At 36.9% G+C, this 24,676-nt stretch overlaps 1 protein-coding gene across 2 annotated transcripts in view; it reads left to right on the forward strand.

The window, feature by feature from the left end:
* Positions 1–23,748, forward strand: part of NAMPT (nicotinamide phosphoribosyltransferase) — a 38,723-nt gene extending 14,975 nt beyond the window's left edge. Inside the window, exons 5-12 of one of the 2 annotated variants that reach the window (XR_014326435.1) lie at positions 1,184–1,342; positions 1,917–2,053; positions 6,511–6,736; positions 8,488–8,607; positions 12,121–12,261; positions 13,441–13,575; positions 18,892–22,039; positions 22,782–23,748. Coding sequence is in view for 1 of the 2 variants with exons in the window: in XM_082846101.1 (XP_082702227.1) it covers positions 1,184–1,342; positions 1,917–2,053; positions 6,511–6,736; positions 8,488–8,607; positions 12,121–12,261; positions 13,441–13,575; positions 18,892–19,002 (1,029 nt within the window). In the remaining variant the exon portion in view is untranslated. Of the gene's footprint in view, positions 1–1,183; positions 1,343–1,916; positions 2,054–6,510; positions 6,737–8,487; positions 8,608–12,120; positions 12,262–13,440; positions 13,576–18,891; positions 22,413–22,781 lie in introns of those variants that run through there. The other variant, XM_082846101.1, reaches the window with a different exon arrangement.
* The last annotated feature ends 928 nt before the right edge of the window (positions 23,749–24,676 follow it).

Raw genomic sequence — 24,676 nt, forward strand, 5'->3', positions numbered from 1 at the left:
GTTTTTCTTAGGTGACTGAGTTGGGAAGTCCAAGGTTAAATAATCTTTTTGTTTGTTTTTACTTATTTTATTTATTGGTCACTTAGCTGGTATTCAGCAAAAGATTGTTTTGTAAAATTTAATTAAGGAAGTAAATAGCTTTTTGAGTGAGCACAGATGTTGTTGTCATCTTAGCAGCTCTTTCTAAAACAAATTTGAAGCTGCTTGTAATAGCAGACTATCCGGTTTACAAAATAAAAGATAGAAAATTATGATCCTAGAATGGAGGAGTGAATTCCTAAGCTATAATAATTAGTATAGTTGCTGTGATCAAGCATCAGACTTTCTTTGGAGTTTCCTGGCAGCCAAGGAAAAAAGGGAAAGCAAGGGACAGTTCTTAGCAGAAAGTAGGAACCCAGCAATTCTTTCATTTCCTCACTTGGGAACCTGTGTAATAGGAACTGAGTTGCAAAATAGACAGCGACCTCACAAGTTTATAGCATATGCAGAAATGTTTCATGTGGCTCTCTTATAATGACTTTTGATAAAAGCCAAGGACATAGAGCATAGCTCAATGAATAGAATTGTCTAGTGCTACACAAAAATACCTCAAGTACATAACCTACCAGTAGTCATGTTAGATCCAAGGAAAAATTAGATCCAGTACTACCTAGAGGAGTAAATAAATAACTTATTTAGATGTAGACTATTTAAGATGTAGACTATTAAGACCAGTGCTGGTCCATGAACTCTTTGATGCAGGTCCACATTAAATACGGAAATCAAGGATAAGCGTTTAGAAACTTTGATGGCAATTGCCTCAACATCCAAGTGTGAGTATATTTTATAAAACTATTGGTCCACAATAGATTGAAAATAAAAAAATACATTGGTCCTTCATCACAGATAGTCTTTCTAAATATTATTTGCTTCTTTGGAGCTTTGGATGGAAAATAGGTAATTTGACATTCTTTACTGTTAAGGACCGAGTCTGCTTATCCTCTGTGTTGCGGATTTGAGAGCTGAGCTCGGCACTGTATCTGAAATGCATGTGGTAGGCGTCCTGCCATACAGCTGAAATGTCCAATTGGTATTTCTAGTAGTATGGAAGTCCAGGACATACCTCCAGAGAAAGCTAGGATTTTCCTCAGAAAGAACCCAATTTTTTATGTATTAATGTTTGTGGTTGATTTTATTACTACAGACTATTCTTGTTCAGTCCTGGTATCCAATCACAGTGGCCACAAATTCTAGAGAGCAGAAGAAAATATTGGCCAAATATTTGTTAGAAACGTCTGGTAACTTAGATGGTCTGGAGTACAAGTTACATGATTTTGGCTACAGAGGAGTCTCTTCCCAAGAGGTAAGAAACTGAAGTGAACTTCAGTTAATAAAATGTGGATTGTCGGTTAGGTTACGGTTACCACTGTAAAGTTTTTGGGAAGTTATTGGGATTCATCTTGCTTCTAAGTAGGCCACATTTTGAAATTCCAGAGATTCAGTCAGAGATATACATTAAATACCTAAGATGTGTTAGCCTATTTTAGAAATACCTGAAATACAGCCTTCAGTAAACATCCTTGTCCTTTACGTATTGGATGGATGGATGGACAGATGGATAAACAGATAAAATAAATAGTAGCAGATGTCAGATAATGCTACAGGGAAGCCAAGGCAGAGTAAGGGAAAAGGAGGTGATGGGAAGTGGGGGTGGATCGCTATTAAATAGGTCTCTTTGAGGAGGTAACAGTTGAATCCTTAAATACTTAGGAAAAACTGGATCTTTGTCATAAGAAACTGTTATCTCTGATAATAGTTAAATATCTCTTTAAGAATAACTGAAGACAATAATTGCTTTGGGGGCTATGCTCTATACCTCAAGTATGGGTCTTTTCTTTTTCTTTTTTTTGGATTTTGGTTTATGGTTTATTTTCCAGACTGCTGGCATAGGAGCATCTGCTCATTTGGTTAACTTCAAAGGAACAGATACAGTAGCAGGAATTGCTTTAATTAAAAAATACTATGGAACGAAAGATCCTGTTCCAGGCTATTCTGTTCCAGCGGCAGAACACAGGTAAAATTCTGTTTTCATCCTCCTATTATCTAACCTTGGTTTTCTATAACTAAATTTTTTCATTCTGGTAACTCAGTGATGTTTTGTTTAACTACAGAGCCAGGTAGTACAGTAAATCTTCATGAATTGAAGCAATACTAATTCAGTATACATACTCTGTATAAAGACTGGTCTTGGGGAGGTAGAGAACTTGTAACTGTCCTAATAGAAACAATTTAGGAGCTTTTTTCCAACTCATATATATTGCTCTGTAGGTTTTATTTTAAGGATTTTTTTAGCTTCTCTATTGCCCTATTGCCATGTGCAGATAGGTTGTATTCATTAAGTCTAGAAGCCCTCACTGTGAAACCTGGTCACTGTTTTCCCTTTCCCTGCTTTCTACATGACTTCAGTTATCTTTGTTCTGGAAGTTATCTTCTGAACCCAGTACCCTCAATTATAGATGAGCAAGTTAGCCCCCCTCCCCCTTTTTTTTTTTTTTTTTTTTTTTTTTTGCGGTACGCGGGCCTCTCACTGCTGTGGCCTCTCCCGTTGCGGAGCACAGGCTCCGGACGCACAGGCCCCGCCGCTCCGCGGCATGTGGGATCTTCCCGGACCGGGGCACGAACCCGTGTCCCCTGCATCAGCAGGCGGACTCTCAACCACCACGGAAGCCCGCAAGTTAGCCCTTTTGTTGAAAGAAAAGAGTGTTAGAGTCTTCTTACGCTTCCTTATCTGATTTTACTAAAGCATCTCAAGTTAAACTAGGAGACAATTATGATCTAGGCTATAGCTGCTCTGATCCTAGAGTTAATTTTATTGAAAGTTAGTGGAGTTTTTAAAATGTATGCCAAACCTTATTTCTGGTTCTTATAACAAAAATTATTTAATGTAATTAATTTGGGGCAGTTTATTAAATTCTACTCATACTTGAATATTGCAGGGTGTTAAAACCAGCAGTGAATAAAGCTGAGCTTTGATCTCAGGCAGTCTACTGGGTGCTACAAGGGATAGAAAGGTATAAAGAATTAATCCTATCTTTTGGATTAAAAATAGTACACTAGCAGCGTTCTGCTCTGTTAAGTGCTTTTAAAGAGGTACAATTAAAGTGCTCTAGCAGTGCAAAGGAAGGAGAAGTAGGGTCATGTTCCACTGATAGGGTTGGATCAAGAAAGGTTTTATAGAGATGGTATGCAAATCTTGACTTCTTGAATGATTGGTAAAATTTAATGGCAGACATTAGATTATTCATTCTCTAAGTATTTATTACATGCCTACCATGTGTTAAGCATTGTCCTGAAAGAGCAAGAATGAAAGAGGCAAATATGGATGTGTTTAGGGAATAAGGGCTGAAATGTATTTTGTAGGGACATTTTGTAGGGGAATGTAGGGTAGAGTGGAAAGACAGGTTAGTAAACACCCTCAAATTTATTTTGATATTGAAGTGTTAACTATTTGCTCATCATGCTAGATTATTCTAATTCCATTTTCAAATGGGAGTGGGCATTGAAGTTTTTGAGCAAAGAAGTGATGTCATCAGAGAAATACTGTCGAAAGAGTAATAGTGGCCTATCTTATGAATTGAAAAGTAGAAATGAAAAGTTAGGAGGATTTATAGGAAGCTGTTGCAATAATTTTGACAGATGATGAGGTTCAGATCCAAGTGGCGAAATAAATGGAAAGAAGGGGATAAACATGAGCATTGGCTAGGGAGATGAAATTGCTGGAACATGATGATTTGAATTGGGGCTCAGTAGAGGGTGCATTCAGCTAACATATATTAGCATTGCTTTATTAGTAGGGACATGAATACTTTCACATGTAAGTTTCAAGACTGGTGAAACTGGGAAAATAAGAGTGACATTAACAGACCAGGATTTTAGGGTTGCAGTATTTTTATTTCTGGTCTTAGATATATGTACACCTTTTAAAAAACTTCTTGTAGTACCCATATATTAGACTCTTCATTGATGCTTTTGTTTCAGAGTAATAACATCATGAGTATGATACTATACATCTGAGAATAAAGGTGATATCTTCTTTAGGGCTTTATGTTAAAACAGGTTGAAAATCTATTGTATTTTTATAGTCTTGTAATATTTACTACATCTGCAAATTTGACTCTTTAATGTGTCAGATGTTCTTAAATAGACGAGTCGTTTAAACAACAGCAAAGTATAGTGAAAAGAGCTGTAGACTGAAAGTTGGGAAATCTGAGTGACCTTACAGCTGACATACTGGGTGGCCTTGGGCAAGTCATTTATCTCTCTGTTCTTCAGTTCCTCCATCCAGGAGGAGCTAAAATTTTACATCTCCTACATCAGAAGGTCATTGAGGGAAAATGAACTAACATCCAAGATAACTTTAAAATAAGAAAACACTAAAATTTAGAACATTGCCATTATTGTTATAAACATTTTCTTAAAGAATATATGAATCTGGACTTGAAAATATTCAATTACATAACTCTTCCTCAGACTTTGGAAAGGTATCAAATTAAATTAAGTAGAATTCATTGAACAAATATTTATGATCTCCATATACCGAATATTATACTAGATGTTATTATGATTAGATTATGTGGAGGGTGCTATGGGGAATGTCTGTGGGACGATGAGATGAAGAAACTCATTTTCCTCCCTAACAAAATGGATCTGTATTCCAGGAAAAAAAAAACCTGGGCTAAGGTACAGATTTTGGAAACTCTCACTACAAAGGTATTTTTTAAAAGCTTTGAGTGTTTTTCACATAGGGAGGTATAGAGAGAGACCAGTGCCCCAGGTCACATTGAGAAAGGAGAGCATCTAGGGGAAACTGAAGAGGACCCATAGAAGTATGGGGGAAAAAATCAAAACATGGGATATGTCATTGAAGTCATTGGGAAAGAAAGCTTCAGGAAAGGTCACATGCCAAAGAGAAAGCAAGTAAGATAAAGACTAAAAATGAACCATTAAGTTTGCTAGACGTGATACACACAAATAGCAGAGTTAGTTGACTGTTGATACAATGCTAGTAAAAAATAAGGGCATAAACAGTGACCTCTTAACTCTAAGAGTTTGTTCTTACATTGCAAAGCTCTCCAGTGTTGGTACTCTTTGAGCTTAATTCTCTCCCTTATAAAGGGGACCATAGCAATTCTTGATATGAAGAAGGGGCTTCTCTTTATCCATGTCTTAATTTTCCCTTTAGCCTGCAGATACTTGCATTAAGTGGAGAGTTGGCATCATAGCTACTTTGTTCACTGTAAAATGAGTTTTATATAAATATGCTATCTCTCCATTTCAGATGAGAGTAGTTCTGGGTAGCTAAGTCTTTACACCCCTGAAATGTGCATGCTCTGCCATCCCCAGCATAAGAAAAGTTGTTTACTTCAGTCCAAAAGTTGTTTACTTCAGTCCTTTAGAAAAAAAATAAGAATAAAACAACAATTTCAAAAATAAATTAGTATGACTTTTCAAACAGTTTGGAGATAATCTTATATCTGCATGGGGTTAAATGAATGGGTTGTTTTACTTTCCATCATTTTACTTCGGAAAATGGGGTAGAGGCAAAGACTAGCAAATTAGGGAGAAAGAAAAATTACTTGGCATGAGAAAATGGTAACAATTCTAAAATTCATTATGAAGTTTTCTTTAAGAATTTAAAAAAAATTTTATGTTATGTATTGGTTAACCAGCAAGTACTTAGGTTACATGTCATTAATCTGTTCAAAAAGAACGACCATTATTGAGGACAGTGTAAAAATCACTCTAATAATACTTGCCTAATAGAAACTCACACGCTTTATTTCCCATCTTAATTATGTTTTGCTGAAACTAAATATTATAATTCTTATTCCCGGAGCATATATTAAGTACTAGTGGATAATCTGTAAGTGAAATAAATGACTACCTGTTACTGGCCAACTGAAGATATAACAGGTAAAGAGCTAGTTTACTGTATCTATGCATGGTATAGTATAAATAATTGCCTAAGTAATTGCTTTTAAGTGTAAGATTTTGAAATGTAAGAAAGATAAAATGTGTCCCTTCTATTATTGGTATATGGTTTTGAAAATGCACAGAAGGGAGCCAAATGCTTGCATGGCCTAGCAGAATAATGGGAGTATGTGTTCATTCCTTCTAACATCTCAGTGTAACGTAGAAAGTGTCTGCAGCAGGTACTTTTTAGCTCACTCATTTTAAATGGGTAGGTTCAGGAATACTAAAAAAGAAAATAATGTAGTTTTATAGTTGGTTGAACATGACTTAAGAGTTTAAATAACTGTTGGAGAGGAATGAGATTACTTATAGTCTTAAAAATTGGCCAAGGAGTGGTTTGGCTCAGATACTCAGTTAACCTTTTGATGTGCATTTATTAAACTAAATCACTCACCTTCTCTGCAGTGTTGAAGGTGTAGTATAGTAAACATGAGATATGATTCAGGAACATATAATGTGTCTGCCTAAGTAAATCTGTATTTTCATTTTGTTTTCTAGTACCATAACAGCTTGGGGGAAGGACCATGAGAAAGATGCTTTTGAACATATAGTAACACAATTTTCATCAGTGCCTGTATCTGTGGTCAGCGATAGCTATGACATTTATAATGCGTGTGAGAAAATCTGGGGTGAAGATCTAAGACATTTAATAGTATCAAGAAGTACAGAGGCACCACTAATAATCAGACCTGATTCTGGAAATCCTCTTGACACTGTATTAAAGGTAAATTTTAATACGTAAGTTGACTATTAAAGTGCCTATAGACCAGCTGCATCGACACTACTTTTAATTTCATCTATACACACACCGTTTCAGAACTCTCTGGACTAGTCCCCTTATTTTAGAGTTGCAACCCAGAGAGTAATAGATTTGCCCAAGGTCACGCATTAATAACAGAGAAAGGATATCCAGAGTTATGGATTATTTATATACTGTCAAAGAAACAGTTAAGTACTGTTGAATAGATATTTTCTTTGCTTTTTACCTTCAAAATTAATTAATAGTGTTAACATTTTAACCAGTCCTGTGATTTGGTTACCAAGTTTGTGGGTTCTTTCTTTTTCCTTTATCATTGCAGTACCTTTGAAGGTTTTAGTGCAAAAGAAATATGTGCAATGTAATGTGGAATAAAAATAATTTGGAAATAGTTTTCAAGTAGAGATTCTTTACAGATACTGTTGATTCTCAATATAGCCTTGTTGCATTGTTTTTAGTGTTTAGGACTTGGTTTACCTTCTTTGAAAAGCACTAATAAGAGCAGGTTATTGATGGTTACTACTAGGAAAACATAGTGCTATGTGTGCTTTGCTTAGCTGTGTCATTATTTAATCTCTATGGAAATCCTATGATCAACATTACAATCTCTTTTTTATAGACAAAGAGACCAGCTTAGAGAGGTTAAAATAAACTTGCTTAAGGTCACATGACATGTAAAATAAGCCAAGTATCCAACGTAGGTCTTTGTGGCTATCACCTTCCCTCTTTACCACACTGTTTCCCAGCTGATGATTAGGTGATGAATTACCCCTTAAGAAAGTGGGGTGTAGAATCAAGGAGGTCTTTTCCTATCCTGTTAATAGGCCATCTGAAGGTCTGATCCTAGCCTGAAATATGAACAGATTTGGTTTTAGCAAACTGAACAGGTTGCATGTTTTTCCTGTTACCTAATAAAAATATCCAAACCTAGTTTCAAGAATCAACAAAGTTATCAGTATGGAATGTTTTCATTGTTAGAACAATTTATTTAGGAAAAGGGAGTGATTGTTGGGTAGATCTTTGGAATCTCTGACCAAGCTTTCTGAGAAATTTTCAGTCAGTGTTGAGGTATTTCAGCTGCTCCCAAACTTGCAGTAGTTAATGAATAAGTGGGACAACTTGGCATATTAAGCAATTTGGTTTTAAAAATGGGTGTCATTGTTAAGTGAGAAGCACCTCAGAGAAACTACGGGTTATATATGCTTCATTTCCAGCTTTATCTGTGTATCGTGATTTCTTTGAACTTTGTAATTCAGGTGGATTCGTGTCAGACAAATCATTTATGTCAGACAAATTAAATTATTGGGCACAAGCAGAAAAAAATCCAAATCAAAAGTATAATCATGTTTTTTAAATGATGTTTTATATACCTTTGAAAAATACTATATTTACCACTGTAAGCTCCTAATGTTAAAGGGTTTTTTTTTTCCTGAATCTAATTTGAAAAATGTGAGGGAAAACTACTTGTGTTCTGAGCCACTTTACAGTATAAGTTGACTTGGTAGAAAATTGCATGCCTGTTTCTAACATAATCAAAAGGAATTGAGACAAAATTTTAGAAGGCTTATACGTAGTATTGTAAAATTTAATTTGATTAATTTTTATATTCTCGACCTGGCTTTGCTAACAATCTTGGGTGTTTTTAAACTTTGGAAAGCTTTAACACTTTTTTTTCAGTGTTAGTTATTTTGTGTTTGGCTGTGTATTTTTCCATACAGGTTTTGGATATTTTAGGTAAGAAGTTCCCTGTTACTGAGAACTCAAAGGGCTACAAGTTGCTGCCACCTTATCTTAGAGTTATTCAAGGGGATGGAGTGGATATTAATACCTTACAAGAGGTACAGATTTTATATTAAAAGTTTCAATAAAGCAATCCTTATAATTAAACTCCTTTTTATTCGTTTGATAAAGAACACATTAATAATTTAAGTACAGCTGTGATTCTTTTAATAAGTGTTTAAGATGGTTTATGTCTTTTCTGTTAATTGCTTAAAATTTAAAATATAGAAGTATATTTAAAATATATTAACTTAAAATACAGACGTACCGGCCAAACCATACTGCCAGTCCTCATTGGCCGCCCTGGATGATGAGCCCAAAGAAGTGTCACTAGGAAACAAGAAAATGCCAGTCAAGGAATATTTTTTGTATATACAACAAAAAGTCTTGACACTGTACAAATAGGTCTCCGTTTTAATAGAATGGAGCTTCATTCCAACAGTGTGAAACTTGAATGCTATTCATCTGTGCTTTTTCAAAAATTATTGAATGGTTTGTCACCTCTTCTAAATTTACCATCGACTGTTACCACTATTAGCCAAATAGCGTATGTTTTATGCTATCGTAAAACTTTTTCCTCTTTTGTTTCTCGGATAAGCTTCTAAGGAACTCAGTTTTCATGGAGTATTTTGGGTATTAAAGACTACCAGCGATACCACGCTGTAGACTGTCAGCTACTGTAAAGCACTGAAATTTTAATGTATATAGTTTCAGATGGAATCTTCTGTTTGAAAGTTTTCAGTGTGGTTAGATTAAGGTCAGTACCCAAATTATAAACAGTTTGTTTTCCAAAGATTCATTTAGAAGTAAGAACTATTGGGACCTCCCCAGCAGTCCAGTGCTTACGACTCCATGCTTCCACTGCAGGGGCCAAGGGTTCCACCCCTGGTCGGGGACATTGCACATGCCGCACAGGGTGGCCAAAAACAAAAAAAAATTAAACTAAAAGTAAGAACTATTGCATATCACTATCCGTACTTCCGTGGCGATATGCATTTAGAGTCTGAAAATGATGTCTGGAGTAGATGTCTTGCAATAACAGAAATGAGGTTGCTTCTACCAACTCTCCCAAACTGCCTTGCCTAAGAAAAGTGGAAACTTCCCCAGCTCTTCTAAGGCTTTGTTGTGAAAAGGAAGGAAGAAAAATCTGCAGCAAGGAAGAGGACCTGAGCATAGAAATCTCAGCTGGCATGTTTAATTGCAGTTGTCCTGTCGCTCAGCTGAATTGAAGATTTTTGACCTTGGTATCAGTTAATAACTAGTACGCATACCTCCACTGTAGCGGGTACCCTCACACATACTTATCCCCCTTTCAGATGAAGAAATGTGGGCAGGGTACTGTATATCAGAATACGCATTAGCCCAGTGCGCTTCCCGTTGCTTATACCTACCCTTACTTGTCCTTAGGGGCAGCTCTTTAAGTTCGGTTGTTCCATCAGGTATTTGAACTTGCCTTTAAAAACTGAAGCTCTTTGGCTTTCCTTTTTTTCTTTTTGTTTTCTTTTTTAAAGTTGAGAATCCGTTCAGAACTCGAACTTTTTTTTTTTTAAACTCCATGATCAAGAAGTTAAATATTGAGACAGATATTCTCTGGCATTGGTGAAACCTTAAACAGAATGGTCAGAGAATGAATAGTTGGTATTAATGCGGATGCGCTCATTACCTAAAGGGGGTAATACCTGCTACCTGCTTTCTTCATACTGTAGGTGGGTCAAAGTAAGTCTTTAGAAGCAAGAAAAGGAAATTCATATAGCATTTTTGCTATGTCTAGTCAGATTTCCTTCTGATTTGTATGTGCAAATATTTTTAAACAGTAATTTTTACTCTAATTCCATAATTTCCTGTAACAATAGAAAAATTCACTTAAACTTTAAATTGTCTAAATTTCACAACTTTTGGCAAAGCTATATGGGAAGAATATCTTATTGGTCCTAAAATACAGAGATATGACATTAGGTGATACTGTTCTTTGTGATTTACTCCTTCTTGTGCTTCTGAGGCTTACCTAAAATCAGGTGACAGTTTCTGAAACTATTTTCTCTATGTATTTTACCCAAATCTCCTTACCCTCCATCTTTATCTGTTTCCATTTCTTCTCCCCCATTTTTTTGTTCTACTCCTTGTATTTCTTCAGTATTGAAATGCACTTTTCAGAACATGCCTTAATTTTGTGTTGTCTTACAAGGTTTTTATTATTATTTTAGTTATACTTAGTTTACAGTTAGTTCAGTGAAAAAGAAATCTGAATTCAGGGCCCTTGAGTACTTTTGGGTTCAGGTGTAGTAATAAAAGACATGAGACTGGGTTTATGTACAACCTAAGGAATCACTTTAAAATAAATTGTATATGTTTCCATCTTGATTCCTGACATATACCAGGAGAATTAGATGGCTGAGATATTTTTTTAAGTGTGGGCTTGTTAAAAGATGAAGGTCCTTGGAGTTTATCTATCTGTGTCTTGCAAGGTTGAAAATAAGGATAGATAAAAGGTCAGTTTGAGACTTTTGGTATTGGGAGGAATATGGCAAATTTATATTAATGATTCACTTAAAACTATTAAACTTGCTTACGGTTTTCTGATCACTTCTGAAAGTTCTGTTTAAATAAAATGAAACGGGACTTTCCAGTTACTTCCTTTCGACTATTCTTATAAAATTAAAAATGGTTATTAAATTTTATTTGCCACCTTCTACCATAAAAGTGATGGAATATGTTAAATAAGACAGATGCTAGGTAAATAAGTCCTGCTTAGGAAAAAGAAATACAAATGATATTGATAATAATGTAGATTAATAAATTAATGTAACTTTTAAATTATGTGTCCCCTGAAAGAACTATTCTAGTTGCTGGAACTCTCTGTTCATATAGGTCTCTCTTTCTGGCTTTTAGATGATCATTCTCCCAAAAATGATCCAGTGATAAATCTTAACACCCAATCAGTCCATAATTTTGCTTACGGCACTGGAGTACCAGCCAGAGTAAGATGACTGCCAGTGTCTCAACTGTTACGCAGGAGAGGGTGTTTTATACTGTTTTACCACCAATATCCGTTGACTTTTAAATGCCCCCATTACATATGGCATGTGATAACATGTATTGAGATTTATTAGTGATGAGGAGTGTCATTTCTAGAATCTAGTAATTTGGGGCAAACATCCAGGCCCCACTGCTTGTGCTACTGGCATCTGGGCAGTAACTGCAAGAGGTAGATGAGAGTTTACTCAAGTAACCTTAGGTATTTATAGCTATTATTTTTCTCCCTCTCATTTCCTCCATTCCCCCAACCTAAACCACAATCACTGTGACTACAACACAAATTCAGGAACTTTGAATGAAATCCCCTCCTTCTACACTTATCCCTTGGGCTGCCCCTTTTTGGGGTTGGTGGGTCTTTTAAAAGAAAAGAGTGGAATGTAACTTTGTGTAGACCTTATTCTTATCTCATTATTTACTGTGTTATAAAACAGCTTTGGATGGTTTATTCATCAATATGGCTCATGGATAATTTAGCTCCTTCCTCTTCCAAATTACTTGGCTTAAATTTATTTATTTATATCTTATTTTTAATCTAGATTGTGGAAGGCATGAAGCAGAAAAAATGGAGCATAGAAAATGTTTCCTTTGGTTCTGGTGGAGCTTTGCTACAGAAGTTAACAAGAGATCTCCTGAATTGTTCCTTTAAATGTAGTTATGTTGTAACCAATGGCCTTGGGGTATGTCATTGAACTTTTACTCTTGTGTTGTTAATATTTATGTATGTATTTTGAATGTACTTATTGAACACAATAGTCCAAGGATAATATGGTCCTGAACTGTTACTGTATTGTCAGGTACCCCTGACCTTGAGGCAGAAACAAAGAAGGAAAAGAGACAGGGGGTGATAACTTGACTTCAGAAAAAAATGGAGATTTGGGAAAATGAGAGATTATTTAAGAGAGATGATGCAGGTCAATTCATTTCCACTACTTCAGTATATACCTTTGAATCAAAAAGTTGACCATATTTGAACGAGAATGTCAGCTAACCTAGCCATCACGTATGTAAACACTGTCAAAGGATGTTTTAGGAAGGTGAACTATGACGTGTGAGTTGTGTTACTAGAATCGTGTTCTGGTAGCCTTAAAACAAGGGAACCCAAGCTGCAAGCAGCTGAACAACAGTCTCCCTAGCTCTTCATAAGCTCTTGAGAGTCTGTGTATTAAAGGGTGTGTGTAGGGGATCCTAAGAACACAGGGGTTGGTTCCCTACCTTAGTTCACCACCATCTTTCTTTGGCGAGTTCTGGGATTGCCTCTTCTGCTTCTCTTCTTATAGCCATCTCCAGTTGCTTCTTCCTTTGTGATCCTGAAACATTGTGCTCTAGGTTCTCTAGGTCTTCTTTGCTTCTGAGAGTAATAAGGTAATAGAATAAAAAGTAACAAAAGGGAAAAGGTTTTGAAATAGGAAAGGCTTTATCGTAGTAAACTCCTCGTTCCCTTGCCACAGATTATATAATTGAGTTGACATAGACTGATTTTTCGGTGACACACATGTGCTGTACTTAGATCAGTTTAAGGGCAAGGCATAATACAAAAGGAGATACCTTAAGGGTCACATTGTTAACCTCAAAGACTTACTACAGATGGAGTATTAGTATTCTACACTGGTAAGAAAGGATATCCAGGATTTGGATTTTGTTCATACCTTCTTCATCACAGAGGACTCTGTCCTCCAAAACAGGCTAGAGTCTTGTCTCTAAAAGCCAGGTGTGGATTGGTTTAATTATACGTACAAAGTGCCTTAAAATTTATATAAATTAGGTACACACTCTTTTTTTTTTTTTTAATGGGGGTTGAGTGAACATTTCTGATGATTAGTCTCGTATTTCTCCAACTTTCTTAATTTGGATTCCAGATTAATGTCTTCAAGGACCCGGTTGCTGATCCCAACAAAAGGTCCAAAAAGGGCCGATTATCTTTGCATAGGACACCAGCAGGGAATTTTGTTACACTTGAGGAAGGAAAAGGAGACCTTGAAGAATATGGTCATGTATGTATCTATGCTGATTTGGGTTTTTTTTTTTGGTTTGGTTTGGTTTTTAAACAATAGTAGGTTGACTCTTCAAATTAAGAAAGGAAGCTTTTATGTTTTATTTAAAGTGTTTACAGTTGCTGACCTAGCCTTCCAAAATACGATGAAAAACAGAAATGGCTAGATAGTAAATATGAGACTTTTACATATATTGGGTGAAATATTTTGTAACATTCCAAAAAAAATTATGGTTTTCTACATAGTGATCAGCAGGGAGTGATTGGTGAGCTTCAGTGAGTTTGCATATATTTGATCTTACTCTTATTGCCAATTAGCAGTGAATCGTTTCTGAACGGGAATAGTTAAGAATACTTAAAGGATGTTCTTCTTAGACTGCTCATAGCTATTTATGTTATAGTAAAACTTTGGTAATTTTATTAGATAAAAGGGCTATCCAAATTCTAAAATGTTGTTAAAGACAATTCCCTTTTTCAAAACAATAGCATCCAGTTCAGATGGTTTTCTTTAGTCTCATTTGATTCTCCCAGCAGCTCTAATGACTAAAAAAGGCAAGTTACGTTATCTTAGTAGTGTAAGATGTTAAAACAGCGAGACTTGATTCAGATTATATAACTAATAAATGGTGAAACCTAGACTTAACCAAGTTTTCTGATTTTAGTCAACCAAACTAGAAACATGTATAGTATGCTAAAGTAGTCTCTATGCTCGTTAACATACAAAAGTACACTTACATTCCTGAACTCAATAGTTATAAAATTTCTGTTTCTAAGTCACCAGATTGAAAAAGAAAATACTCTTTTTTAGAGGAAAACTACTCATGAATATTCATATTCTCAGAGGAGGGTTTACACTAAACATAAATACACTAACTTATATTACTTTAGATGTTTTTAACTTTTGATCCTTTATACCACATCACATATTTTGCTTATGTTACTTTTATTATATTCTTTTAGGATTTTGAGCCAGAATTTATACAATATGATTTTTCTGTTTAATGAAAAATATATATAAGTCCCTAAAACTTTTAGAATTAGATTCCTTTATATAGCCTGTTATGCAGTTCTTTGCATAGCCTTCACTTAACTCTTGTACTACCAAGACTTTGCCGAATTGGCGAAGTGACAAAAGTCACTTTAGACATGGTCATAACTATGAGTAAAACAAGGCATTGATTTTAAGAGTATGTGAATGATACTCGAGAACATTTGAGTCACTAATCATCTAGACCTTTTGATTTAATAGGAACCACCTTTCCTCAATAGATTAAAGTTAAATTTATAAAGAAAATGTCACAGCGAGAGCAGTGTGATTTGAAGCAACACAAGGACAGATAAGATTGTTTCAAGATGGTGGAGTGGGAAGACCCTGAGCTCACCTCCTCTCACGGGCACACCAAAATTACAGCTATTTACAGAGCAAATACTGACGAGGAAGACCAGAATCTACCAGAAAAGATCTGCAACTAAAGCTATAAGGAAGGAACTATGACGAGGCAGGTGAGAGGGGCAGAGTCACAGTATAGTCAAGACCCACACCTGCAAGTGGGCAACCCATCAACAGGAGAAGAATATAATTTCAGAGGTTCTTCCAAAGAAGTGAGGGGTCTGAGCTCCACCTCAGCCTCTCCAGCCTGGGGCAGGTCCTGCACCAGGAAGATAAGCCAGCAGGGCTCATTTCGGGACACCCAGGGGGCTGTGGGAAATAGAGACTCTACTCTTAAAGGGCACACACAAACTTACACATGCTTTGAGACGCAGGGCAGAAGCAGTTGTCTGAAAGGAGCCTGAGTCAGACCCAGTAGCTGACCTTGGAGACACCTTGGGCCCCTCAGCTAGCTGCTCTTGGATCCAGCCCCACTCACTAGCAAGCCAACACAAGCTTCAGGACACCCTGGACCCCACAGCCAGCTGTTAGCAACTGGCCCTACCTACCAGCAGTCTGACACCAGCCCTCAGGACTTGGCTCTGCTCAGCAGTGGGCTGACACTAGCCCCGGGACCCCCCCAGGATTCCACAGCTAGCAGCCTTATAACTCAGCCCCACCAACCAGCTGCGAGCAGTCTACACACAAGGCCTGGCAACCAACGAGACTGGGGGCCAGCCGCATCTACCAGACTGCCTGCTGTAGTCAGTCTTCCACAACAGAAGGACCCAAGAAACCCACATAGGAGGAGCCCTAGAGCAGCATATAGCTCTGGTGACCAGAAGGGATTCACTGCTGGGACACAGAGGAGTTCTACAAAAGGCAACTTCTCAAAGGTCAGAAAACATAACCAGCCTACCACGTACAAGAGTTCAAGATAATGATCTTAAAAATGATCAAAGAACTCATGAAAAGACTGGCTAGCCAGAGTGAGAGTTTAGAAGTTGTAACAAAAAGTCGGAAAATATAAAGAACCAGAGATTAAGAACACAATAACTGAAATTAAAAATACACTAGAAGGAATCAACGGATGAAATGATACAGAGGAATGGATCAGTGAACTGGAAGACAAAGTAGTGGAAATCACTTAAGCTAAAGAGAATAAAGAATAAAAAAAAATGAGAACAGTTTAAGACACCTCTAGTACAACATCAAGCAACTAACGTTTGCATTGTAGTAGTCCCAGAAGGAAGAGAGAGAAAGGGGCAGAGGACATATTTGAAGACACAGTAGCTGAAAACTTCCCTAACCTGGGAAGGGGAAGCACAGAGAGCCCCAAAAGGATCAAATCCAAAGAGGACCACACCAAGAAACACTGTAATTAGATTGTTAAAAGCAGCAAGGGAAAAGCAACAACTTACAAGGGAACTCTAATAAGGCTGTATAATCTGACTTTTCAGCAGAAAGTCTGCTGGCCAGAGGGATGGCACAATATATTTAAAGTGATGACAGGGTGAAACCTACAACCAGGAATACTCTCTACCTGGCAAGGTTTTCATTCAGATTTGAAGATATCAAAAGTTTTACAGACAACCAAAAGCTAAACGTTCAGCATCACCAAGCCAGCTTTATAAGAAATGTTAATAGGAGTAAACATGATAATTACAAAAGGAAATACCTCATCAGTAAAGGCAGTTATATAGTAAAGGTAGCAAATCAAGCATATACTAAGGAAGTTTAAAAGACAAACAGTAAAATCACCTGTAAGTAGTTCAGGGCTACACAAAACAAAAAAGATAACAGAATGTGTCAAAAGCAGTAATGCGCCTAAATGTAAGACATGATACCGTGAAACTCCTAGAAAAGAACATAGGCGAAGCACTCTGACATAAATCATAGTAGTATTTTCTTAGTCTCCCAAGGCAAAAGAAATAAAAGCAAAAATAAACAAATGGGACCTAATTAAAAGTTTTGGCACAGCAAAGGAAACCGTCAATGAAACAAAAAGACAGCCTACATTGATGGGAAAAATATTTACAAATGATATGACCAGCAAGGGGTTAATATCCAAAATATCCAAAAAGCTAATGTAACCGTAATATCCAAAAAACCAATCCAATCTAAAAATGGGCAGAAGGACTGAACAGACATTTTTCCACAGAAGACATCCAGATGGCTAACAGGCACATGAAAAGGTGCTCAGCATTGCTAATTATTAGAGAAATGCACATCAAAACCACAATGAGCTTTCACCTCACACCTGTCAGAATAAATGGCCATCATCAAAAAGTCTACAAATAACAAATGCTGGAGAGGGTGTGGAGAAAAGAGAACCCTCTGACACTGTTGGTGGGAGTGTAAACTGATATAGCCACTAGGGAGGACAGTATGGAGATTCCTCAAAAAACTAAAAATAAAATTGCATATGAGCCAGCAATGCCACTCATGGGTATATATTCAAAGAAAATGAAAACATTAATTTGAAACCTATATACACCCCAATGTTCACAGCAGCATTCTTTACAATAGCCAAGATACAGAAGCAACCTAAGTGTCCATCAACAGATGAATGGATAAAGAAAATGTGGCACATATATACAATGGAATATTACTCAGCCATTAAAAAAAAAAGGAAATTTTGCCATTTGCAACAACATGGATGGACCTGGAGGGTATTATGCTATACGAAATAAGTCAGACAGAGAAAGACAAATACTGTATGTTATTACTTGTATGTGGAATCTAAAAAATAAAACAAATGAATATAACAAAACAGAAACAGTCTTACAGATACAGACAACAAATTAGTGTTTACCAGTGGGGAGAGGGAAGCAAGGAGGGGCAGGGTAGGGGAGTAAGAGGTACAAACTACTGTGTATAAAATAAATAAGCTACATGGGCGTCCCTGGTGGCACAGTGGTTGAGAGTCCGCCTGCCGAGGCAGGGGACACGGGTTCGTGCCGTGGTCCGGGAGGATCCCACATGCCGCGGAGCGGCTGGGCCCGTGAGCCGTGGCCGCTGAGCCTGCGCCTCCGGAGCCTGTGCTCCGCGACGGGAGAGGCCACAACAGTGAGAGGCCCACGTACCGCGAAAAAAAAAAAGAAACTACACATACTGTACATCACAGGGAATATAGCCAATATTTTATAATAACTTTAAGTGGATTATAATCTAAAAATAATAAATCATTATGTTGTACACCTGAAACTAATATTGTAAATCAACTATACCTCAATAAAAAAATTTTTAAATAAAAAATAAAACATAGGCTAAAAAGGAAACAACATAATGACAAAAACGTTAGATAACGTTGTATGCTCCTCACCTTCCGAAGAGATGGAAAACTTCGGCATAGTAGATTACTTCTGTGGATTTTTCAGGAAAAACTAGAGGCAGATAATTCCTTAGTGAGACAGGGATGGCTTTACCACTGGGTTTGGTTGCTTGTTTTCAGTGTTGGCTTTGTTTGCTTGCTTGCTTCTTTAAGGCCAAAACTCGTGATTAGAAAGTTTAGTAAATTCCAAATTGAGAAGTTTAATCGGTGTTGAGTCTTGGCTAGGAATGAGGGAAGGTCTGGCAGGCTTTCCTTGCTGATCTGTCAGTCATGCTTATCAGTGACAGCCATAGTTCTTCTGGGCAACCAAAGCAGTAAGCATCTTCCACCTGAAAAAAAAGAGATGGGTCAACTAGGTTTTTTCATTTTTCCTTTAAGGAAAACTGTTTTAAGAATGTACTACTCAGATCATTCCTTTCCATAAAAGTTAAATATCTCTACATCCCATTTTAGATCATGCCTGCTCTACCAGCATTCTTTGTGAATAAAATCATCTCATAATTTGAACACTATCAACATCTCTGTGTATTTGACTAACCTCATTCATCAAAGCATTACTTAAGAATTTTGATAGTCTAATATCATTAAACTTTAATATTGTTATATTTGTGCAGGATCTTCTCCATACTGTCTTCAAGAATGGGAAGGTGACAAAAAGCTATTCATTTGATGAAGTAAGAAAAAATGCACAGCTGAATATCGAACTGGAAGCGACACCTCATTAAGCTTTGTTTTATGACTGGGTATGTGTGCGCGTGCCTGCGTGTGCGTGTGTGTGTGTTTACGTGCATGCACACACGTATACACCTGTGTGTGTGAGTATGTAATACATAATGTTTATTGTACAGATGTGTGGGGTTTCTTTGTGTTTTATGATACATTTCAGCCACATTATTTGTTGGTTTATGGACATACTGCCCTTTTCATTTTTTCTTTTTTCCAGTGTTTAGGTGATCTCAAATTAGGAAATGCTCTTAACCATGTAAAAGATAATTGCTAACGTAAGCTTTTTAGGGCCCTTTGCCAATAGATAGTAATTCAATCTGGTATTGATCTTTTCACAAACAGAACCAAGAAACTTTTATATATAACTGAAGATCACATAAAACAGATTTGCATAAAATTATCATGATTGCTTTATGTTTATATTTAACTTGTATTTTTGTACAAACAAGATTGTGTAAGATATATTTAAAGTTTCAGTGATTTAACAGTCTTTCCAACTTTTCATGATTTTTATGAGCACAGACTTTCAAGAAAATACTTGAAAATAAATTACATTGCCTTTTGTCCATTAATCAGCAAATAAAACATGGCCTTAACAAAGCTGTTTGTTTTATTGTACAATTTGAAAATTATGTCAGGACATACCCAATAGAATTACTAAACCTCACTGCCCCTTGTAGAATATGTATTAATCATTCTACATTAAAGAAAATAATGGTTCTTACCGGAATGTCTAGGCACTGTACAGTGATTATACACGTTGGTCATTGTATTGTACCAGAGAAATGCCAAATTTGAAAGGCCTATACTGCAATTTTATATGTCAGATAATGCCTGTGGCTCTAATATGCACCTCAAGATTTTAAGGAGATTTTTAGAGAGAATTTCTGCTTACACTCTAGAATATATACATAAATGTAAAATATTGACAGAAATGGAAGCAGTGTATTTTAAAGTAATTACACTTCTGAATTTATTTTTCCTATTCTATAGTTGATATGACTTAAATGAATTACTGGAATGGGTAGTGAGTGTACTTATTTTTAATGTTTTGATTCTGTTATATTTTTCATTTTTTTCAAAAATTAAATTGGATATTCAATTTTATGGACATCATTTATTAATTTTAAACTGAATCCCTCAATAAATAATGCTCAGGCAAGTTCTTAAATGAAGATAAATTATCCCAAATGAAAAGCATGATGACATGAGTTTGAATAATCTGAACCAGAAGTGGAAAGTTGGCTAAATTCGGTGTTCAACATCAACGTGTTCTAGAGTGATTAAACTGCTAGATTCTGAGTCAGTCATCACATTGGACTAGAGACCAGGATGTTTTAGATGTCCTTTCTGTTCTACGGCAGAGATTGGCCAGCTGTGGCCTGCAGGCCGAATTCGGACTACTCTTGCTATAAATACGTATTGTCTATGGCTGCTTTCTCACAAGAACAGCAGAACTTGAGTCACTGCAGTAGTGACCCTGTGACCCCCAAAGCCTGAAATGCTTATTATCTGGCCCTTTACAGAAAAGTGTGTCAACCCTGTCGTAAGAAAAGGAGTGTGCCTTGAGACGGAGTTTTTCGCTTTTGTCTTTTCTCATTTAAAAATCTGATATTAGAAGAGTATTTAGAAAAGCTTTAACAACATGACATTGAAAGTGAAATTTTAAAAATGGAAAAGCCATAAATCATTTGGCCTAAACAGTTACATGAGAAGATATTTTATCACTAGAGTAATCTAATTAGAAGTGAGTTATCTTTATTAAACACCTTTTATAAGCATTATTAAGAAGAATATGGGATTTTGCAGATGATTCTAAACACCTGTCTAATGAGAACAGTAGGCATCATTCACACTTCTAGTAAGAGTTTTCATCCTGTAATCCCTGGTAGAAAATAATTTTAAGCTGATTCATTATTTTTTAAATCTAAGTAAAGAGTAGGAGTATTAAGAACACACCTTTCTTCACAAAATATGCTAAGGGGCTTATAGAGAAGAAAAAGAAACTATTACCAATAACAACTTTGATAACCACCCATAATTTTGATTTTGCTGAAACACTGCAATTATACTGCAGATAACAGTCTTTATACACTGAATTTCAGCCGTTTCAGAGTATCTAGAGGAGTTTTATTTTAAAACTTTCAGTGAATGCTAAAATCTGTACATTTGTACATGGCCATAGATTGGGGGATGGAATGATTAACTGTTAGCTCTTAGCCACTTGGAAGTGATTAATCCTGAATCTCCATCACGTAAGCACTTAGTATTTGGCCATCCCCATTCTGAGTAGAAACTGGGTGACATAGATATCAAATAGAACTCTGTTGTGTCACCCTTAAATTAGCCTGACTCTTGCAGACAAAAGCAAATGGCATGTGTGGGTTTGCTCAAGTCATTAGATTTGCAGTTTACAACAGTCAGTCCCCCTCAGTTCATAATATCCTGAAGTATTATTTGTATTTTAAATAGGAGGTAGGAGTTCTGCGTTAAGACTCTTTATTTGTACTCTATACTTAAAGTAAAATGGTTTTAATGATTGTCCCTTATTTCCTTTCTTGAAATAAATTGTCATGAAAAACATTTTATAATGAACTCCATCTTGGAAAACTAGAAAGAGAAAAATGGCAAGGTAATTATTGTTCTGTTTGCCATAATTTAGAATTCAAACTTAAACAAGTATTTTGTAGTTTCACATTCCTTTTTAACCCATCTAATGGAGAATGTCAGCTTTTCTCCCAAGTTGTATGTTAAATCAATCTAATATGTATTCAGCATCAAAGATAAACATGTAATAAACATGGAAATAAAGTTTAGCTCTATTAGTGAAATGTTAAATTTGACTGTGTGCTTCAAATAATGGCATTTACAGAGTTACCTTTTTTAGGTATTCTTCCAGTTCAAAGAATTAGAGAATGAAAGAGGGAGAAACATCTAGGATGCCTTACTTTCTGCCTTGTGCACTCTATGGCAGTGCCTTTTACTAAGGACACTGGAGGAAGATCAGATTTGGGGGCAAAGAGCACAATTCCTCAGGTAAGATTTGAGATGCCTTTGAGACATTTAAATGTGGATTTTAGGTAGCTGGAGATACTGATTTGGATATGAATGTGATGTATAGGTGGTCATTGGAGACTCAAGAGAGGATGCTTCTCTAGGCAGAGTATAGAGTATGGCATGGCAAACCACAGGCTATAGGCCAAATCCAACCCACCATCTGTTTTTGTAAATAAAGTTTTATTGGAACAGAGCCATGTCGATTAAACTATTGTTCATGGCTGCTTTCATGTCACAGTGGCAGAGTTGAGTGGTTGTGACAGACCTTATGGCCTGCAAAGCCTAGAATAATTTATTATATGGCCTTTTAAAGAAAAAAAAAATGTGCGGATCTCTGCTATAAAGAAGAGAGGGCCCAGGGCAACACCATAGGCACTCTCAAAAGTTTTAAGTGGCAGATCAGCAGGCAAAGGAGACTGACAAGCAGTAGCTAAAGAAATGAAAGGAAAACCAGGAGGAGGAAAGTCATGGAAGCCCAGGGAAGGGCTTTTTTTTTTTTTTGCACAGGTGTTGAATACTGAGAAATCAAGTAGAGTGAGGGATTTGAAAGCATCTATTGGATTTGACCTCCTGGAAATAACTGGCAGCTTAGAGACATGCCCTTCCAGGTAGTAGAGGAGGTAGATGTCAGAAAGAAGCTACCCTTTGCACAGCTCCCAAATGTTGGAAGTGTGAAGGAGGAGAGAATGAGGCAACAGTGTGTCTCCCTTTCCCTTTTTAGGTACTGCTTTATCTCTGAGAAGGACCCAGGAAAAAAGGGAGAAGTGGAAGACCAGAGAGTCAAAGGAATCAGCATGGTACTGGGTTCCAAAGAAAGTGGAGGAGGATGGGGTCCAAAGGATTGGCTTCCGATGGACAGAGTGCTTTTAATCTAGAAGAAAGGAGAGGCTAGTGCGAATGCAGGCTTTGGTTTTCTCTGAAATTTGACACCAGGGCAGATGGTTGAAAATGCAAGTTTTAAAACAGTTATCGTGGAGAGTAAAGTGCCCAGAGGTGTTGGGTCCTCCACACCATTCTGTAGTTCCCCAACTAGTTGGTGATTGAGAACTTACACTCAAAATTTGCCTCTCGTGGTTTTATTTTTGTTGCCCTCCCTAGTAACACCCTGATGCCTAGGTACAGACGCGCAGAAAATAGAGATAACTTGGAGTTTTGCCAGATAAGTCTGACTAGAACAAAGGACAATAACTGAATAATTATTAAAATTGAGTTGTTGAAAAGGGTCCTACAGTACTTACACTGAATAGGTAAGGACGTGAAGGCAACACACAGTGTTGGGAAGACAGTAGACAGCCCAATGGACAGTCTGACGACAGCTCTGGTCTACTGGGAGTTGTTGAGCAGGCAGCTTGGGAAGGACAGAAGATGCTAGCCTGAGCCCAGGAGGCCTGGATTAGTGATCTGAGAAGAGCAAGTTCGTGGTGTAGTACGATCCAAGGCGTGACCGTGCAGTGGCTACATGAAGTTAAGGAAGATCACTGGAGACAAAACAAGATCACAAAGCCTAAAAAGACAAGTGGGTTGGACGGGTGGACGTTAAGATCATCCAGAGTCACAGCGGAGAGGAAAACTAAGTCAGGTGGCAGTGTGTTCGGTGAATGAAGGGAAGGGGGCAGGGGGCAGCAACAAGGAGGGGTGTGAGCCTCAAAGGGATTAGGCAGTGGAGACCGCTGACGCAGGCAAGCCTGCAAGAGGAGGAGCTCTGCCTCCTGGAAGGGTCCAAACATGCGTGGACGAGTAACAGACTGATTAAAAAGTGCTTTGTGTATTGCCAAAGGCTCGATGTCCTTTACCAGATGCTTAAGCACTGTTTGTTGAGTTAATGAATAGATGGGAGGAAGGAATGATCTCGGTTTAACATTTCTTGGTTTTACTAGCTTGCTGCAGCATCCCCTTTCAACTGACATAGGCCCCGGTGTTCCAGCCTTTAAATACGTTTTTGAATTTTTGTTTTTAATGTTCTAAGAGTCACATTTTCTTTTTTAAAGAAACCAGCCAAAGCATTCTGCGCCAGTTAAAATCGGTCACCTCTTATGCAGGTTATTCCCACCTCAAATTATTTTATTTTATTCAAAAGTTTCTCTAATTATTATTTATTCCCCCCAGAGACAGCTCTATCTTAATTGGTTCACAGTTCTTCATTCCATTAAAACTTATTTATTTGTTATTCCAGCAAAGAGAAATATATTCTTGAATGGAATTTTAGACTCACTCCAATTACCAACTTCACCAACACTTCTTTTAACTAACATGAAAATCGGTCCTTGGTAATCGAGAATTTTGCCTGCGTGCTCTCACGTGGGCTGACTGACCCCTCACCTTATTGGTATATACAGGACTCCTGGTAACTTAGTCGGTATATTCACAAGGGATCTTTTTACCACTTTTCAGGGCTCACACTGTTCTCTTGGCGAGTAGAATAAGCTGTCAATTGACTCTTCTACCAGTTTATAGCATAATCTTTGCAGAAAAATACAATTTTGGTTTACGTTGATTTATGTTCATCCCAAAGAAGCATCTTTCTTTGGTTGGCAGCAAAATACTATTAAAAATATAGTTATCCTGACTTACTTTATTTTCTTATCTAATTATTATAATTGCCTACTGAGCTGTTAC

The sequence above is a fragment of the Leucopleurus acutus genome (genome assembly GCF_964270905.1).
Source record: "Leucopleurus acutus genome assembly, chromosome: 9".
Taxonomy (NCBI): domain Eukaryota; kingdom Metazoa; phylum Chordata; class Mammalia; order Artiodactyla; family Delphinidae; genus Leucopleurus; species Leucopleurus acutus.